This window comes from Megalopta genalis, chromosome 4 (genome assembly GCF_051020955.1).
Source record: "Megalopta genalis isolate 19385.01 chromosome 4, iyMegGena1_principal, whole genome shotgun sequence".
Classification (NCBI taxonomy): Eukaryota; Metazoa; Arthropoda; class Insecta; order Hymenoptera; family Halictidae; genus Megalopta; species Megalopta genalis.
The window spans coordinates 23,566,572-23,587,901 of NC_135016.1; the positions used below are offsets into that span (position 1 = coordinate 23,566,572).

Below are 21,330 nucleotides of genomic sequence, written 5' to 3' on the forward strand. Positions count from 1 at the left end.
TTGGAATAAAATTCTAATCTCTTCAATATTTAAGCGTTCGAGTGAATTTAGACGCACGATAAGCATCAATTTTCATTTCCTTCTAAGAAATTATTGCAATTGAGAGAAATTTCTAATCGCAATAACTGCGAAGAAAATGGAGTTAATATATAACATAATATATTATATAATATATTATAATAATATAATATAATATAATATAATATAATATAATATAATATAATATAATATAATATAATATAATATAATATAATATAATATAATATAATATAATATATAATATATTATTATTATATTATTTATATTATATTGTTAAATATAAGTATTGTTATCATTAGCCTAACTTTTCGGAGAAGGATCAGGAAGTAAGAACGAAGAAGTAAGAACGCCCGGAAAAGTTCAGAATGATCCACAAACGAAGATATATCGTATCAACTTCTTTCGAGATCCATCATATCCGACATTCGATCCCGAAGCTTTACGGTTAATAAATAATTAATATAACGTGTATAACAATAACGATACGGTTTGCGATTAATTTATCTATAGCTTGGCATGTCGGCGATGTCAAGTTCAAGTTTCACGCCAATATCCCCTGCTTGGTTCACTTCTTTCGCCGCGTAATTAACCCTTTGTCTTGCTATTTTGTTCCACCGTTTCGTTCAAATAATTTTCATCGCTCTTTGGCGCCGGTAACTGCATTTCGAAGGTCGTCGTATCTAGTCGTTCAGCTCCTAGGAACTATATAGTGTGTCTAAAATTTGTGGTACCTCCGGGAAATGAGGAGTTCCTGAGGCGATACGAAGTAACTTTTTCCTTAGCGAAAATGCAATCCTTGGCTTCGTTTACGAGTTATTAACGAAAAACGGTGACCAATGAGAGGCGAGCTCGCCTAGCGCCAGGCGGCCGAACCAATCAGCGGAACTGGGCTTCGCGCGCTCGTTGGCTGCGCTGCCTCGCGCCAGCCGAGGTCGCCTCTCATTGGTCGCCGTTTTTCGTTAATAACTCGTAAACGAAACGGCGGATTGCATTTTCGCTAAGGAAAAAGTTGCTTCAAACAACGTCAGGAATCTCTCATTTCCTGGATGTACCATAATTTTGGGACACCTAAATTCTTTCGATATACAATATACGTTTCGCAAGTGGATAGTTCGGCGAGAGAAGAATTGAATCTATTAGCTATAAATAAATGTTGTAATCGCCGATCGCTTAGGATAGCCGAGATTCTCTTGTAATGAAAAGTACAGGCCGTTTAATTCGATGCAATATCTAGATGGATGTACCTTGGAAAGGGACATGTTTCCAAGGATCGCGATCCGTGGAATCGTGGAAAGCGTCCGCTTCGCTTTCGAAGTTTCGGGTAACGCGTCTCCGAGAACTTCGAAACGGCAACGATGCATAACTGTACTAGCAGTGTTATAATAACAGAACACCAAGAATCTAGTAACGGACGTATGAAGGATGACTCGGGGAACGATGCTCGAGACACTGAAAAAAAGAAAGCATAACCGAACATCTTTCGGCCAATACAATCTTCGAAATAAAATTCATTAAAACTGCTATGATATAATCACGTTCTACGGTTTATCGTCCAACGAGTTGCGCAACTTCGTTCGATACACTTGTTTACCGGAAATCGGCGTCGCATGGCCAACGTCTGCTGTAGTACAACGACAGATTAGAATTCCGTGATGATTCAGGTTTTTCGTTGCAGTGAAACGGAATCGTTTCTTCGTCTTGCACCATCGGCGGCGATCGTAAATAGCGATCGTCGACGCTCTGGGTGCTCTCTCTCTCTCTCCTCTCTCCTCTCTCCTCTCTCCATCTCTCTCTCTCTCCTCTCCCCACCTCTCTCTCTCTCCTCTCCCCACCTCTCTCCTCTCTCCATCTCTCTTTCTCTCTCTCTCTCTCTCTCTCTCTGTCTCCTCTCTCCATCTCTCTCCTCTCTCTCTCCTCTCCTCATCTCTCTCTCTCTCTCTCTCTCTCTCTCTCTCTCTCTCTCTCTCTTTCTCTCTGCCCACAATAAAAGAAAGAATTATTTCTCCTTCAAAAATGCATTTTTGCCGCAATATATTCAGATTAACACATTATCTGCCGGAAATAATTTCACTTAATGAATTGTTTACTGGTAACGGTAATTTTAATCGTGTAATTCTCAGAAATAATAATACGTGATAATTTCGTTTGGAATTATTAACTATCATCGATTAAAATATTTACGAAACACCGCCTTTAGGATAGTACAATGATCGAAAACTCTATTTAACCCGTTGCTAAAAATCAGTGTTATTCATTTCTTTCGAATCGAAACGAAATTTGTTTCTCCTGTCGGCAAGATTTACAAATCTTGGAAAAATTGTCTCGTCCCGTCAGAGAAATTATACCAATTGTACTTTCATTAATCATACCAATTATATTATTATTATAATTGTATTAAATTATATTCACAATTGTACGCAATTGCGAAAGGAATCGTAGCGCAAAGGTTTATTAACAGGCTTCTGGTAAATAGAGTATTAAAATCTACAAAATGCAAGAAACGTTGAACAGCTTAATTAATCAATTTTCATTTCGTCGAATAAATTATTTTGACTTGCGAGGACGCTGGATTGGCAATAAAAGTGCCAAAGTGTTTCCAGAGTAGACGCGACTCTTCGACGAAGATAATAATAATCGTGCGAACGTTACGAGAGACTGATTTATTTTATGTGACAATAATAATCGTCCGAAAAGCGTGCTCGACATTTTCGGAGTAAAGCGCCGAGTCGAGGATCGACCGCACGTAATTTGCGTACCGTTAAAAATCGTAACGCGACAGGAGAACGCGGCCTCGCGGCTCGACGGGCAAACGGATCGCAACGTCCGTGGACCGTTTTGCACGAGAACCGTGAGAAGCGGCGGCCGATAATCTGCGCGTGGACACTGTAACGATCACCGGAACCGTAGAATGGCCACCGAACACCGAGATGGGGGATCATCGGGCAGAAATAAAAAGATAGAGGAGGCGAACATTCGCGATCGAGCTTCTCTTCGACGACAGCACCGAACGCTCGGTGCCGGCGCACTGCACATGCGAAGCCAGTGTTTGCACCGATAACGAGAGCATTGCTCAACTTTTGACCTTTGCTTAGCCACTCCGGGCTCCGCAAGCTGAAAAGAAAATACCAGATAATTCGCTCGCGGGTCCGTCTCCTTCTTTCTCGCTCTCGTTCTCTCTCTCTCTCTTTCTCTCTCTCTCTTTCCTTATCTCTCTCGCTCTCTCTCGCTCTCGCTCTCTCTCGCTCTCGCTCTCTCTCGCTCTCGCTCTCTCTCTCTCTTTCCTTATCTCTCTCGCTCTCTCTCGCTCTCGCTCTTGTTCTCTCTTTCGCTCTCGCTCTTGTTCTCTCTCTCTCTCTCTCTATCTCGCTCTGGTTCTCTCTCTCTTTCTCTCTCTTTCCTTCTCTCTCTCGATCTCGTTCTCTCTCTCTCTCTCGCTCTCCTTCTCTCTTTCTCTCTCGTTCTCTCTCACTCGTTCTTTCTCTCTCTCTTTCTCTCTCTCTCTCTTTGCTTCTCTCTCGATCCTTCTCCTAACTCGCGTCCATCTCTACAGAATCACCCGCGATCTCTCTCGCTCTAACGCGACGGCTAGTAAACGCGTAACCAGTGACACTCGGACCGCGTGAAACGACCGACACAGTAAATTCTCCCTAATTTTCCTTCGGCTTGTAAACAAAAGTGGGCAATTTGGGAAGAGGAGGTACGATTACTCCAGCCTTGCACTTTGTTTTTACAATTGCTGATGATAACCGACTATAAAAGCGAGCCGCGAGGCGCGAATAATTTAACAGTAAATTAGGGAGAATTTACTGTACCTTGGAAGCCGACACGACATTTCGAATCGAGGCTTGGAAACTGCGCGAACGTCGATCCCGGTTCTCGAAACAATCGCGAACAGTCTTTAGTTCGACCAAATGTGTTATCGACAGATTTTTATGGAAAATACAAATTTATTTATTTCAAACATTTAGAAAATATATATTATTATAAATATTGTTATAAAACTATTATTATAAAAATAACTAAAGTGTATCAGCAACTTCGTAGCTTAAAACTGTTCCTACCAATCACCATGTCTGTTTTGCTCGCTGAACCCAACATCGAAGCGTGCGCATGTATCCTATTATTTAAAATGAATCTTATTATTCTTAAAAACATGTAATATAAATGTATAAATAACACTTCTTACTGTATAGGGAATAAATCTCATCCGAGATTTGAAAGCTTAATATTGTATTTAAAATATATACAGGATGCATCCCCTTCACCCCTGTGAGGAACTCAATCCTACAACCTCTTGTTGTCTAAAATGTTAGCCCTTTTACGACATTTGAAACCCGAACATTTCAAAAGTACATCTGCCGTGGTTTCGGGGCAAACAACCGGTGACACTTTATCCGTCCCATAAAGCGGGTACAGTAAATTCCCCCTGATCAACCCTCGGCTTGGAAACAAAGCTGAACAATTTCAGATTATAGTTGTTGACCATCGGTAATCATAAAAACGAGCCACGAGGCTCGAATAATCGTATCTCCTCTTCCAAAACGCGTCCATTTTTGTGTGCAAGCCGAGGATCGATTAGGGAGAATTTATTATATCCCGAAAATCCGGGAAAAGCATGCTCAAAAATATCTGTAAATTTCAATGCGAGCGATCCCACTTTCCGTCGATTAGCGTATATTATATATATATATTATGTATATTATTGTTATAAAGTAATAAATATTAATATTATATTATATACACATTGATATAATAAACATTATAATATACAATTGCAAATAATTTATAATAAAATAAAAGCTGCGTCCGCATAAATATCCGCAGTTCGCGTACGACTTCGTCGGACACAAGCAGAACCTCGTGTTAATCCCGATTATCGGACACGCGAGCGGCAACGTTAAGTCCGTGCGTCTGCGACGCTTGGCGCGCGCGATGCAGAACGTTTCTCCGGTCGTATATTGCGTATATTTATTAATAATGATGTGCATGTACGCGGGATCGTCTCGGGCGCAGAAGCCGCGACGGACGGCTGTTTTGTCGTGTCACACCTTTATCGTTAGCAGACATCTTTTCTCCTTTTTGCCCGTCGAACCCCGCTGTGCAGCGCCAGATTATCGCGATCCTCGTTTTTCAACGCCGGTTTTTCGGCGGGACGGTGTCGCACAGGCGGATAGACGCGACGGATTTCTGAAACTGGACGAACCATCGAGCAACGCTCCGTCGGAATGTCGGCCCGAGATGAAGCTTTTCCTCCACTCCGTTAATCAACTATATTTGCACGACCTACACACGCGCGAGCGAACTTGAATGCGCCGCATTACGAGGCTCGGTCCCGTTAACGCGTCATCCACCGGCGATCATTCCGTGCTTTCTCGAAATCGATCGATCGCAGAACCTTTGCTAGGAACACCGTGATCGCTAAATGCTATATATTCTATCGGTGCAGAAATGTTGCTTTTTCTTTTTATTTCAAGACGCGGTAGAATCGAGATGAAAGACGCAACGACCAGATTATCGGTACACCGTGGATCATCGATCGCAGTAAACGCGATTCGAATGGAAACACTTTTGCTTCTTTAACACGTTCCGTGCCGAGCTTTTTTTACTCGAATCTTCACACTTTGATATTTTACTAAAACTTGATGTATTACGTGCAATTATTAATTCTCGTACACGTAACAACGTAACAAAAACTTGTCAACGCCCATTCTTGCGGTGGAAATTGATTCTTCGGTTCTAAATTTCTTGTAAACAATTTGTTCAGTTCACTGAGTAAACATGCAAGCGTGTACCATCGATGGTACACGTGGCACGGAACGTGTTAACGAGCTTCGAAAGTTTAAGAGTCGTATACATCGACATTATTAACGCTGAACCTACCGCGATCAAAGTGACCGCTTTCTTATTTTGCAATTCTGAGAAGTTCCGAGACTCTTCCGTGGAAAACGCTTGAATAAGTTATATTATTGGAGCAAGTTTAAGCTCTCACTTTTGTGAAGCAGTACATGCCAGTCAGTATTACTGCTTGGTAGGTTTATTGTTAACGCTAGATTTACGGAGCACGGAAGACAGCTGTTTATAAAAGTGACAATGAGACGTTTATTCTGATTTTTAAGAAGTGTTATATTGTAACATTTGCCGTAAGTAACATATACATTGAATAAATAACTCATAGATGTATCTTTACGATATGGATACAGTAATGTCTCCCTAACCGACGCCCAGATTGTGCACAAAAATGGACAATTTGGGAAGAGGAGATACGATAAATCGAGCCTTGCGGCTCGTTTTTCTAGTTACCGATTGTCAACAACTATAAAAACAAGCCGCAAGGATCGATTTATCGTATCTCCTCTTCCTAAATTTTTAAATTCCATTTCTGTGCGCGACCGAGCCTTGCGGCTCGTTTTTATAGTCGTTGACAATTCGTAACTATAAAAACGAACCGCAAAACTCGAATAATCGTTTCTCCTCTTCCCAAATTGTCCGTCTTTATGGACAATCTGAGCGTCGATTAGAGAGACATTACTGTGATCGTAAACGAAAAAATTGATGAACCGTCGTTTCGACGGGTTCCGTAAATCTGGCGTTAAATTGTTTGAAGTTTCGTACAGTCGCGATCTCCGTCCGCTTGGTTTTTTGTTCTTGCGAATCGAATTCTTACGGTCAGAATCGATTCACGTTATCGCGAAACGATTACCGCCGGTCGCTATCATTCTCATCGTTGCAATTTCCAGCGTCGTCTGCGAGACTACCGATCTCCGCGGAGATTGAACATGCGACAGGAAAACGGATGCGACTATTTCTTAATGCGGCGTTGAAGCTGGCTTATATACTCGACGCGCGAATTTTACGAGACGTTTCACGGAACACGTGCGACGGGCTTCTGAAACGATGCGATTGCATCTGCGTTCGTGAGAGAAGCACGCTGTACGTCGATGAAAGTCGACTGGAGCCTCGATCGAGCTCCGGAGGAGAAGAATTTCTGTTTTTTAGTAGCTGCACCGAGAATGTCGAAAAATCGAATTAAGATCGACGTCGATACGAAAACCCTGCCAACTACGAGATATCTCGTAGCAAGCTTCTCTACCAAAACTCTGCCAGCTACGAGATATCTCGTAGTGAGTGCTGCAACTTTAGATTGCCTATAAATGGCTATTCGAGTTAGGAACTATTGGAAAGGATGAATGAAAAATGTATATAGTGTAGAGAATTTTTGTAGAGATTTTTCAATAAAAATACTGTAAATGCCATTGCAATATTATATCAGTAATTTAATATTATTATATTCTGTAAAACTTCGTGTTTTCTTTCAAATAAAACCGTGACAAGGGCAAAACGCGCTAAATTTGCGTGGCAGTCAATGGGTTAATCGCGCCAGAAAAGAATATCGCGGAGGATGAAAGTTGGTAACGTCGAACGTCCGACTTTCGGAGGTGCTATTAAAAATTTGTAGGACTACGCATTTGTCAGAGAAACGATCGTTTCTGTTGTAAATATGCGATAAATATTCGAGATTAGCAATTAGATCGAATGCAATTTAGAGGATGAAGTACAGACGCGGCGATCGATTCAGGAATAGATGAGTTGAACGAAGAATATCGGAATATCGCATTGGATTAAAATAATGAACATATTAATGAAGAAAGACGCGAACAAGCGTCTAATATTCTCAATCCTATAATAATCCTATATTAACGATAAATCATTTATCCTGCGCATTTCTTCGTGGAATCGGAGTAAATAACGGGGCATCGCAGTAAACTCCCCCGAATTTTCCTTGTAAACAAAATTATTATTTTATTATTATTTATTTACTATTATGTAATTGTTATCCGAGCCTTCCGGCTCGTTTTTATAGTTGCCGAATTGCCAACGATTATAAAAACGAGGTGCGAGGCTCGATTGATCTCCTCCTTCCAAATTGTCCATTTTCGTTTACAAGCTGAAACAAAATCAGGGACACTTCGCCGTATCGTCGGAAATGAAATAGAACGAGAAGAAACGTCGTTAGGATTTGTGTTTATTCGATGCTCCTCCGCATCTCGATGATCTTCCACATTTAATCGAGAAAGCCCCAGCATGCGACGAGAATTTATTTGACGCAATTCGCTCGTTAACCCCGTGGCCGATATTAATTACGGGATCGTGACAAGCACCCTCTCGACACTCCCTTTCGCTCATTGTAAACTGATACCGATTAATTACCGGCCTCGACTGGCGGACGTTCCTTCTTGGTTCATTGAAGCGAAAGCAAATATATTTACGATATACGCGCGTCGCGTTTTCGCGCAGCATCGCGCTGCCACGGCGTTTCACCTCTATGAATTCCAAACAGCGTGTATCATCGCCGTCGGAGACGGGGTCTTTAAGAGTGACTTTACGCTCGGCTCGTATCATTAATGTTCCGCGGATTCCGTGGCAACGTCGTCTCACGTTCTATCGGCCGGAGAGACGTTAAATGGATCTCGCCTTGACCACAAAGACGGACGCGAGCGTTTCAAGAAATTACGCGCGTCGCGGGACGAAACCGTGGAGAACGGCGGGATAAATCGGGCAGGAAATTCTGCGACCGGATGTCCCGATTTTTCGTGAACGCTAGGCTGTGCGGTAAATTTTCCCCCAATTTTCTATCGCTTTGTAAACAAAAATGGACGATTTGGAGAAAGGAGACACGCTTGTTCGAGCCTCGCGGCTCGATTTTATAGTTGCCGATTTTCAACAATTGTCAAAACGGGGTGCCAGGCCCGAATAATCGTATCTCCTCTTTCTAAATTGTCCATTCTTGTTTACAAGCTGAAAGAAAATTAGGAAGAACAGTCATTTCTCCCTAATTCGCGCTCAGATCGCGCACAAGAATGGACGACCTGGGCGCGAATTAGAGAGAATTTACTTAATTTACTGAATTTACTGAATTACTTCGCTTCGACGATCGCGATCGGCGCAATTTTCCTCGATGGAACACCTTATTTTTCGTTGAACAGTATCGACAGCATAGGACTTTCTTTCTAGCACCGCTTGTTCGTTTTTTTCGACGAACGTCGTCCGAGCCACGAGCTTCGAAAAATGGGTCTTATCTTAGAAAGGAAGCATTTTTCGAGACAATGTTTCAGACAAAATGGTCGGGATTCGGAACGTTCTGTTAGACGGTCGTATACGCTTGACCTTCGATGGATGGGTCAAGGTCACAGTACAGAAAAACGATGGTAACATGTGATCCGTGCTGTGTCATCCGCTCTTTTTCATTCGTCAAGTGTGCCTGTCAGTGACGCGATATTTGCACGTTCCAGATTCGTCGCACGTTTTTTGTAACGCAAATGTATCCCATAATTAGAAGATCGATGTGGAGGATAAACGAGGCGACTGTCTAGAAGAAATGTATTTCGAAAAATCTACTGGCAAAAAATAAGAACAATTCTCTGGTTAATGTAGCGATCGAGGAAGTAACTGACGAAAGGCTTCTGGTTTGTAATCCTTTAACACATTGTTTAATTCGTGGTATTTGTGCGAAAAATTGTATCCGACATGATCTTTGTGCGATTTATCGTATGAAATTGTTTTTTTATTTACAGAGGCCTTTTAGATAAGCATGTACAGTAAATTCTCCCTAATCGACGCTCGGACAGTGCACAAAAATGAACAATTTGGGAAGAGGAGATTATTATTATTATTCGAGATATATTATTATTTTTACAGTTGCTCGAACAACCGTATAACGATTGATTAATAATTAATAACCGTATCTCCTCTTCCTAATTGTCCATTTTTGTACACAACCCGAGCATCGATTAGGAAGAATTCGCTGTACTTACCCGAATAAAAATGTCTCAACGTTCTCGATCGAATGAAATTTAGCGGATAAAATACTTAGACTTAGAAATGTGGACGATTCAGGCGAAGAATAAGAATAACTCCATTGAATCCACAAATACAAAAGATCATTCGCGCCGACGTAAAATAACGAACGATATCAATAAAGAAATACGCGAACGAACCGCCCGATATTCTCGGTCCTACAATAATCCTATAACGAACGATAAATCCTTTATCCCGTGCGTTTCTCCGATGAAATCGAATCAAAAATAACGGCATTCTTCCAAGCACGTTCGTTCTCACGGAAACAAATCGCACGGTTTCAAATCGTTTCGTTGCCAGCGATCGAGGCGAAATTCGAGCGCGCGACGACGACGACGACGACGACGACGACGCGGCGATTCGATAGAAATTGTCGACGCAACCGTTACATTTGGCCTCTGCTATCAGGAATCCCCGATACCGATGCCGATACCGAACGCTGCGAAATACGGGCGTCGCGGTGCCGAGCGTCGGCCCGAACGTCGAACGGGGCCGCGAGCTAGGTCCGACGGCGACGTGCCCCGGGTGAACGGAAATTACATCACCGCCCGATGATGAAGACAATGCGTATCGGTTCGCCCGATAGGCTGGATGACGATTCTTTTCTCGTGAACTGCTTCGTTCCGAAAGACGATTGCCGACCGATTCGCGCCGGTAGAAACCGGTCATCTCGGCCACGTACCGGTGGCGTGCAAACGGGACGAGGACAAATCGATGTCCCGCCCTCCTCCACGGATGGCAAATTTGGGATCCGTGACCGCTCTTAATATCGCGGGGGGGGGGTCCGGGGCGAGGGGGCCCAGGGCGACGATCGGGTGGCACCAGGGAGGCGAAGGCACGGGGGAGGAGAAGGCACGAGCTGCGGGGAGAACTAGCTCGTGCGTGTGTGTTGGTTAACGAATGCGAGAATGCGGCCTGGCGCCAACGCACACGCACGCGTCCGACGTGTCACGCAGTCTTTCGCTACCGGCCTCGGTATATTGGTTTATCCCTTCTCCCCAGCTTCCCTGGATCTCCTCCCTGTTGGATAGCTTCGAGGCACGCACGCGAACTCCTCGTTTTCTTCGACGAGAAAGAGGAACGGCGGTGCCGAGGAGGGAGGAGGACGCGGGAAAGGTGGCGGTAGCCGGTAGCAGTTTCGAGTAAGTGGAGACATTAAGGTGGCGCGAAGATAGTCAAAGTTCTGCTCACTGTTTCGAATTCTTTCACGGATCTCACCTTCTTCGCGATCCTTCTATCGCTTTCCTTACGCAATCCGTGGCCGCCGCGAGAAACGGGGCGAGAAGCGCGGCGCTACGACGAGCTGCTGGAAAATTGCGGCGAGGCTGCGCTCGTCGCGAATAGCTCCGCCGATATGTGATACGCGATGATTCTCTTCGCGCGGCGACCACCGATCGAACCGCGAACGCTGTGAAATTGACGCGCGTTTCGGGTGCCGAGAGAGAAACGCGGTACGTTTTGCTACGCTTGCAGCGGCGTTCGCGGGCGAATTCGATTTTTCAATTCGATCCGAGTCGATCGTCCAATTTTCTCGCAAGAATATCGTCGGACGTTGCGACGCGTCGCAACGAGAGCGAATTACGTATCGTTACATTTCTGTGAACACTTTGGTGTTCTTTTCGTCGGCTGGCAAGACGTTGGTACGCGCTAATCCGCGTGTTCGACCGCGATTGTAAGGGAAATGTATCGCTGAAATGTTTACAAAGCGTCGATTATTTTAGCGATGAAACTCGAGCTCGAAATATGGACGATTTATAAAAATAGATCGATGGTATAGAATCATTTATCCCGAGCTCCCGAGCACCAAAATGTGAGTAAATCGAACGGTGATTAATTCGCGTGCCAGGCAGGTATCGATCGCGGTGAACTCGACGATACATTTACAAAAAAATACAAGATCAACGTTCTACCAATGTAAATCAGTTGTTAACAATGATATAAACGTCGGAGGAATAAGATCAGATAATTGTACGTATTAGTAAATTTATAATATTGAAAGATAGAATTATTTTGGTCATGGTCTTGAAGTTACCGAACGAAATGGATGATTAGAAATGATCGTGATCGGGACGATTCGTTACAGCGTAATAAGCTAAGAATAATCAAAACGTACGATCGAATGATTGGAACTGATAGTTCGAGAATTATTAATAAATGTTGGGCTAAAATTAATATAAAGTAAAATAGAAATATTTATTATATATAAAAAAGGTATATCTATTTTCTACACATTTTTTCTACAGTCTACGGTTATCGTCGAGATCTAAACGAGATAATACGTTAGCAAGAATATGCGAAATATGCTGAATCGAGATAGCTGCTTAATTGGGAAGCTGCAGCTCCGGCCAGCGTATCTCCGATATAAAAAGAAGCTCGAGTTTTCGGTGCAATTTTAACGCTGGGATTACCGAACGTCGAAGTTCTTTAAAAATTTCGCTATGAAAAATGTCCCACGGTGATTGCGAGAGAAGGGGCCGGCCGACTGTAAATCGATCGTGGATAGCTCTAGCGCGAAACGAGACCGAGCCTCGACAAAGATCGAGGATAATTGTAAAAAGAGCCGACCGAGAACCGCGTGGAACGAATATTTTTTTTTCGGAATGTTGAGAGCCCCTGGGCTCAGTATGTTTATGATGGGATTTAAAAGAAGCATCTTTCTTATCTTCGTCCGACACGGCTACGGGTGAATTTCTCGGTTTTTCAGTTCTATCGGTCTTATTGGGCCTTTTTCTGCTCGGACGCCGGGGCGCCGGGGCCCGCTACGGTATGAGGCGAGACGCGCCGTCACTTCCTGCATACAAAACTGAAGCACCATTAACATTCTTCTGTGGTGCACGATCGGCCGTATTATCTTCCACCGATATAAGCATGTACACGTGCATACGCATACAAAGGAACGCGTGTACTCTCGCATATTCGTGTGGCTCAGTCGATGCCCTAATCTGAATAATGCGATCGACCTGCCATGAATCTTCCACCGCTTCTCTTTTTCATCCGCGCCGTGGATCACGCGATGCCCGTCTCCGGCCCGATCTCTGGATTTCGTTGCGTTCAACGGTAGCACGGATCCTCCGCCAAAAACGATCACCGAGAACTGTTCGTCCCTGATTACGATCCATGTTTATCGATCGATCCACGCTCGTGGCGGATAATGCCAGCAAAAAAAAAAGAAATCGCGGACAAAGATATTTGGAAACGAGACTCACGAGGTCCCCGTCGTCGTCGACGATAATTTGTAATAATAATCGAGTTGTAAATCACTTTGGCCGATCTGTTGGCCACGGGAGCATATGTAATCCGTAATCTCGTGAAACGACTCGATTATTTGATATAATAGCGTTTGAGTTACACCGGTTGGGTTACGTTATTTTATATAATAATTAAGCGTGTAAATAAAATAACGAGAACATCGAATACCAACGATATTCTATGAATTAACTACCGATCGTTTATGGAATACCTAGGCATCGCGTAGACATTGTAATATTTAATGGTAACGTGTCAACGTTGTTTATCGATAATAAAAGAAATATTGTTTGCGTTTTAATCGTTTATGCAAGCGGTATTATTCGAAGCGAATCGTTGCTATTTATCAGGTAGCTCGGGCCTTACGAGTCCATTTCGCAGAAACGAAAATGATTTACGACACGGCTGAATGTATTTATTTATTATGCGCACGAATGTGGTAATACTCTGGTATCTAAATATGAAAGAAGAATAAGAGAAAAATCGTGAAGGGAAGAAACGAACGAGATGGCACGATTTCATGCTTCGTCTTCTTTGGGAGCAAATTGATGTGATAACAATTGATTTTCGAAGTTTTGTACCATTAAATGGTACAATATGGCTAAATATTATTCTCGTGTATATCTGAATACAAAGTTTGAATTCGTTATCGCATGTCTTTAATTGCGAAAAGTACGATAAAATTTATTAGATGAACGAGTATACGGTAGCGTGTTAAAAAATAAATCAAAATTGTTGGTTGTTCAAATTGTAGATTAATATGGAATTAAATACAATTTGAAACGGACTAATAACGACGTGTGGCACCATCTACCGTACAAAGTAGCAACGATTTCGAATTATTCTGTAGTATCGAGTGCAGATACTTCTGTCGCAGACGAGATACTGTCTGCCAATAGTAATAATTAATCAACATCGACGTTGTCGATAAAATAGTAAACCAATAATATCGATAAAACAGAAATTTACAATATCTCCGTTCGCTAAAACACCCGTCGAAGACCCGAGCGTAGACCTTGTGCACTTTCATTTCGTATTTGATGGAACTTGGTGTGATATGTTAGTCCAATGCAACGATCTTCTCTCCGTTTAAAATTATCCAATTGAATCATGTGTCACGATGCGATAAAAGACTTATTTACAGAACTGAAAATGTGCAAGGAAAGAAGAACCAGTTTTTCTGCATCAATAACTGAAAAGCTGCAAACTTCATGTTACGTAATGGTTGCAACCAACAATTTATTCAACCACTGACGGAAAAGAGAAAGAATTTTGAACGAGTTTTAGAAATATATTTCGGGATGCTGGCAAATTCCGCCGTTAATAAAATTGTCGGTATTGCAGAATCATGATGATTCAGATCGATTCTTAGACGCGTCACAGGATATTCTGTGGGCGCGCTATGTCTAGGGAATAATTTTGCCAATGCATTGGCAACGCCCATGGTGTCGCTGGTAAAGCGAATTCTGGGTAAAATAACGTGTATCGTGTCGACTGTCGCTGTGAAATTTCGACGTTCGGTTCCTTTAAAAAAAACGATAAAAATCGACGCGATAGAATTTTATTACGTAATTTCATTGTAAAGTTCGATCGATTCGCAAAGGAAAACATAATTCTCCGTGCTTCGAGTATTACACGTTTCTTTTTACTAGCTTGTTAGTGACTAATTGTCGTTCGCAGTTCTTGTACCTGCGTGCTTGCGTGAGTGTTGCAAGACAATTCCGTCTTACGCGTAGTCACCGTTTCGATAGTATTATTAGTTTTTCCAAAATTTTGATCTTGTAGCTTCAGTTAAGGCCGATCAAACATGATTGACCTAACAGTAAAGACTTTGGATTCACAAAATCATGCTTTTTCTTTGGAAGACGACGTAAGTACTTTTCCTCCTTTGCATTTTTCATGCCAACGAATTTCCATCTCTGCATGTTTATGACTTCTCAGCGATATGCATTACTAGCTGCAAGATTCTCAGAATTTGATATTGCTACCTTTTATGGTATTACTCGCCCGTTTAGAAACTGTTACTATGCAGACAGTGACGTTTGCTGATCGTATATATCATACTATGAAGTAATTTGTAATGTTTAAGCCCAAATGTTCTTTACCTTTAACCTCTTACATGGATTTCTGCATTATTATAATTTACGCATTCCAATATATCGTTACTGAAATCGTTATGTTAATAATATATGAATTTGAACTTCGGTAATGCACATAATCTATATGTTTGTTGCAATATATATCATCGGGCAAATTTATTCAAGTTTTAACTATTTTACTTTTGACACAAGATACAGATTTCTGATGTACTAACAAATTAGGTTATACAACAACATAAAATCTAGTTGTATCAATTTGACATAATTATAGAATTACGTATCGTACAAATTAATTAATTATTCATTGGTCGTTACCATGTGGCAAAACCAAACAAGATAGTACATGCAGCAAAATGTGTTCTACAATATACTACAAATGAATGGATATACAATATATATATATATATATATAAATTGTTTCTATTTGTATATTTCAAAGCAAATTACTGTACGAGGCTTCAAAGAACACATAGCAGAATCAGTTGCATTACCAGCAGACTCACAAAGACTTATTTATTGTGGTAGAGTCCTTCAAGATGACAAAAAGTTAATTGATTATGGTAAAAAAAATTATTTTGTTATAATTATGAAAGTAAAAAGAATTTAGGGCTGCGTGGTAATTTGAATGCTTGTTACATAGATGTTAATGGAAAAGTGATACATTTGGTGCAACGTGCACCACCGCAACCTGGTCAAAGAAGAAACGATGGAGCTCAAGGTCAAGGCCAAAGTCCTGGAGTACCAGTTTGGCAAAATCCACAAAGAACACATTACCGAGTCACTAGAACACAAATGCATGGTAATGCCATGTATGTGGGTGCAATGGCAGTACCAGCAGAGATGGTCGAAGGACATGGTACGATTATTAGGTTTCTTGAATGGTACAATCCATATTTAGGGGAAGATACTTTATTTATACAAATTTTTATCGAATTCCACTAGCAGTACCTCAACTGAGCAACAGTCTATCGCGTTGCCGTCTGCTATTGGCAGAACGAATGCTACAACGTGCAAATGCGCTCATAGAAAGACTTCCGGATCAGAATGCTGCAGAGAATACTACAACTACTACTACTACTACTACTACTTCTTCTTCTTCTTCTTCTACTTCTGCTATGCCTGAAACTAACCAACCGCCACCTTTAGCTCAGCAAGTGCATGTACAGCAAATAGAAACAGAACATTTGTGAGTACAAAGAAACTTCTGCCAATTGTAAAATATTACGGTACAATAAATTCGTATATTATTCAGTCCTTTTAGTAATAATGACGGCAGAGGAATCAGCGGCACCAGATTACCAGAGACTATTGCCGCAGCAATTGCAGTTGCTTTATCTGCAGCTGGAGCAAGTAATGTCACATTATATAGAGGTGTGTACACGAGCAGGAACTGTATACAACGATGTTACATATGTAATTGTAAAATACAAAAACAGGTGGCAGCGAAGACAATGTGGAGGCAGCACCGGCAAACGATGCCAGTGAAGAAAATCAGCCACAACCAGATAATCAGCCACAACAGTCACAACCATCGCAATCTGAACAACAGAGAGCTGCATCGCAGTAATGATTTTTATGAGTCTTACTAGTATGATATATACATATTTGTACATATCGTTTTCATTATATTTCTAGACCAGCGCGGCCTCCAATGATGGCACAACTGCTGGAGCAATTAATGGATACTCAACGTAATTTACGAACTTATGTCGACCGTTATCGCGAGCTTATGGTAGAGGACCGAGCATTACCTCGAGGAGTAAGTATATCAAATTCTCCAGTAAATGTTGCAAACAAATTATGGCACACTTAACAATCCTTTCTAATAAAACATCATCAATATGTGTAGGGAGGACCCGGAAGTGTTGAAGAAAGTCAGAGAATAGTGAATGTTGTCAGTGAAAGCTTACATTACTTGTCTCATGCTTGCCATGCATTAAGCGACATAAGTGTTGATATGAGTCAAGAACCACCTAGAAATCTGAGATGCAGACCGATTATTATTCAACAATCAACGATTTTACAGCCTGGACTCCCCATTCAGGTAGAGGTACAGCTAAGTAAATTTATATATTTCAATGTTTTTATTTAAGCTAGTAATGTGTCGAGTTATTTATGGTGATAATATTTGCAGACCCATTTTAGTATACATGGTCAAAATTCAAATAACAATAATACTAATGAAGAGAGTAGTCAAACTGCAAGTACAGCTGTCCAAACAGAAACAAATGAAACTAATCCGGAAGGAAATAATCAACAACAAGAACAACCGCAATCTCCATTCGGTAAAATATAATTTTATTTAAAAATAAACAAAATGTCTCGTGTAATAATAAAATTATTTCTCAGGTGCAGTTTTCAACTTACCGAACGATATGGTGGTGATGGAAGTTAGTCCTGAAAGTAATATGGATACTGCATCTGGAAGTGAACAGACACAGCCTGGTGAAACTAATAACAACAACAACAATGCTGGTAAGTTCTGAATGAAAAATATTTTTCGCTGTAATTTTTACAATTTACGAGTTGTAATGTATGTAAGTTGTAAAATGTATAATCTCATTATCTTTATAGGAAGGCTAAGCGGTCCTGCCGGTGCATTTTCTTGGAGTTCAACGCCACCTGACTTTATACGAAACGTGATACAAGCTGTCGCTGGTCATGTGATGCAAGGTGGTATTGGTACTTCCACAATTACTACTCAAAGTCTACCAACTGGAGGACAACAAACAGTTTCGTCGCTCGATGGAAATACAAATGCTGGTCAAAGTACGCAAGCACGGTATGTTCATAATATAGTTTATTTACGAAGCGTAATTGTAATTAGACTTCTAATCAAGTTTAATTGCTGTTATCGATTTCAGAAGTAACGTTGGTACTCATCCTACCACGTCAACGCAGACTAGAAGTACGTCGCGACAACAAGCACATCCTTTAAATGTTGGAATGAGTATAGGCCAAGGGCTTGAATTTGATCCGTTCCTTCCTTGTAATTCGCATCATATTCGACGAGCACCATCTGGTACATCCAATACAGTTACTTCTATGTTACAAAGAGCTCGATCAAATCACCCGTCTACAACTGAAACTCCGCCTCAATCTCAAACTGGTACATAATTAAAATAACTACTAAAAAGTAATTGTTGTAAACTGTTGTGCCTATATAAAGTAAAATTAATATTAAAATTATTTTCAGCAACAACTTTAACAACTACCAACAATGACACTAATACCACAAATACAACTTCAACAACTACTACCAATAACACAACTTCTACAAATACCACTTCAAATACTAATTCTACGAACACCACCACAACTACTAATACAACATCGATACCGGCAGCATCATCTTCTACATCATCGTCATCTTCTTCATCATCACCATCATCATCATCATCACGTGCAAGTCCCGTTATGAATTTAGTGCATCAGATACTAGGAGGGGCTATAGATGAGACACGTATGTAACCATTACAATAACATAAACGAAACACTACGATATGAGGTATTAATGTATATTTTCTTGTTAAATTGTAGATCCCGATATCGACGAAATTAATTTTAGGTATTCTTACTATATGCCCAGACCAAACTTAGGATCGGTAGTAGACATGTTCGTTGATTTTTTACATTATGTAACATTTTGATTAATTATACAAAATGTAGATAACATCAACATTTTCTTTCACTTCTCAGGGCTTTGAATTATGGACAAACACCTTACACAATGCTGTTTGGTTCACAGAGTCCAAGCATTACCGAAGAAAACTTCCTTCTAAGCCTAACCTCATTAATGGTAATTAGCAAACATGTTATTTATATTGAATATTTTGTAGTGTCCTATATAATAATAACACAGAATAATGTTTTTTGTTAAACAATTAGGTACAAAATATGACAATGTCAGATCTCATGAGTTTACAACATGGAGATTGGAAACCAATTTGTCATCAAAGAATGCCATTATTAACATTTTTAGTACGCACTTTTCCTGATGCTTCTACAGAAGAACTTCAAGAGCTGGCTGTGAATCGACTGTTAACACAACTTAAACCACATTTGCAAAGCCTGTCAGCAGAATTAGATAGTAATGATGGATATAACGTCGGTATAGATGTTTGTGCAACCATAGAATGTTTGCTTCAACGTCATCTCAAACATATTATACAATTACTGTTGGCTGTTGGTTCGTATGCATATTTATAAATTTCTTATACCGAAACAAGTTTTTCCTAACAGTATTCTAATACAATCGTTTTCTCGAAGACGTTAGCAATATTACATTTGCGCAAGAAACTGTCAATATTCTACAGACTTTGAGGAGACAATTTCACGCAGTACTCCGATATTTCCACTTTAATGATGGTGTAAGGAGATTGAGAACTATTATAAAACGTTTCTTGGTGAGTTACGTACTACGTTTAATATATTAATCCCGTATTCAACGTTTAAATACGCAATAACTAGATTTATGTTTCGATTAGACTGAGAGGTTACAAGGCTATGAACCTACTTTACGATATTGGATGCAAGAACTATTTATACCTTCTTCTACTAATGGGATACATCCTCCACAACCTGGGGACGATATTCTTTCCATTTTAAGATACAAAATGCCGACAACACTTTCAGACTCAGAATCTGAATCAGAGCCTGAGACAGAGGTAAATTACGTAGAAAAATGTTGCTAATTAAAAGTAAGATTTGAAAATAGTAAATAAATGTATGTCACTATAGCCTATGGAGACTAAAGCTGCGGAAGAAAGAACAACTTTAGAAATTCCTCCACCAGAGGATGGAGAAGAAATTCCAGCGACGTTTCCAAACCACGAACAATTACCTTCAGTAAATTTATCTGTCGCTATCTCTGCTTTGAAATATATTTACGTTGGAACATTGGGGAAATTGGAAATAAAAAAAAATACTTTTTGCATTATAGGACTGGGTACCAATCATTGCTCAGGATAGCGTAAGGCAACGTCGTCAGTTGCAAATACAACGCTTGACAAACGGCGGAGGTGTAGGGGCATTCAGCGATGCCTATTTAGGCACACTGCCTACCAAACGTCGTAAATTAATTGAACAACAAAAACCACGGTTATTGATTAGTCCTACGCCTAATCATTCTGCAATATCTGCATCCATGGAACGTTTAGTCAGAGAAAGTGTAACCCGTGCAGGCGTGGAAGAAGTTGCTGGCGCTGCTGTTGCTGTCGCAGTAGATCCTGGTGTCAGACGTGCATTTGGTCAAGCGATTAGAGACTGCTTGAATCCATTCAGATACGAATCACCAGATTTCCCAGATCCCTTACGTTTTCCTAATGCTACTAAATATTTTGCAGATCAAGATAGTACACCTAAACAATAATTCATTCTAAGCACAAATCAGTTTATTATAACCTAGAGTAATTATAAAGAAGACACCAGGTAGCTTTAAAGAAGTGAAAAAATTACAGCGACCAAGAAAAACATAAGATATATTCACAACGTATAATCACAAATATTATTAATAATTGTAACTGTATACGCGAGTTTAATTAAAGACACAATGACTTTGATAAATCTGAAACATTTTAAAATGATGTCATACAATGGAATATTATGTAAAACATTGATTTTTCGTTAATCGACATAGCTTGTAGTCTTGTGACGTACTTCTGATATTTCAATGTAAAAATATGTTAAATAATTAATGCTGTACTTGTACGTTATTAAAAATTACAATATAATCAGCTCCTCTTACTGTTCCATTGTACTTCTTAAACATAACTTCTTCCTCGCTAATTGTATACTTATTTTCTATAGAATTAATGTCGTGTTAATGAATTTATACACACATATATGTATATATTATTCAATCAACCAACATCTGTGTAGGTGATGCATAATTAATGGCACAAAATAATTATGTTACATTGTATTACCTAGTATTATGTTGCAATATAATTACTTCGAATCTGTGCGCATTAAATACAATTGCGAGTAGATTTCTAATTTTGGCGAATTTCTATTCCGTAAATAATATCACCAGCAAGTCCTACGGGTAAAATGAATCATCGATGTATCAACACTGAGCTGAGGACGTCCA

The 21,330-nt window shown here is 40.5% G+C and overlaps 1 protein-coding gene across 5 annotated transcripts; it reads left to right on the forward strand.

The window, feature by feature from the left end:
• Window positions 1–14,606: 14,606 nt before the first annotated feature.
• Window positions 14,607–20,984, forward strand: LOC117223061 (uncharacterized). Of its 5 annotated transcripts, XM_033475178.2 has the most exons (21): window positions 14,607–14,841; window positions 14,926–15,010; window positions 15,679–15,799; window positions 15,880–16,095; window positions 16,182–16,425; window positions 16,492–16,610; window positions 16,676–16,802; window positions 16,875–16,998; window positions 17,089–17,289; window positions 17,374–17,524; window positions 17,589–17,714; window positions 17,814–18,021; window positions 18,104–18,348; window positions 18,436–18,702; window positions 18,780–18,855; window positions 18,939–19,038; window positions 19,128–19,428; window positions 19,509–19,645; window positions 19,727–19,906; window positions 19,980–20,099; window positions 20,182–20,984. In XM_033475178.2, the coding sequence occupies exons 2-21, from the start codon at window positions 14,948–14,950 to the stop codon at window positions 20,608–20,610; spliced, it is 3,555 nt and encodes a 1,184-aa protein (XP_033331069.2). In that variant the 5' UTR covers window positions 14,607–14,841; window positions 14,926–14,947; the 3' UTR covers window positions 20,611–20,984. The 5 variants fall into 5 exon arrangements, with proteins under 5 accessions (XP_033331069.2, XP_033331072.2, XP_033331071.2 ...); XM_033475181.2 differs by having other exon boundaries at window positions 14,607–15,010; window positions 19,980–20,087; XM_033475180.2 differs by having other exon boundaries at window positions 14,607–15,010; window positions 17,089–17,283.
• Window positions 20,985–21,330: the final 346 nt, after the last annotated feature.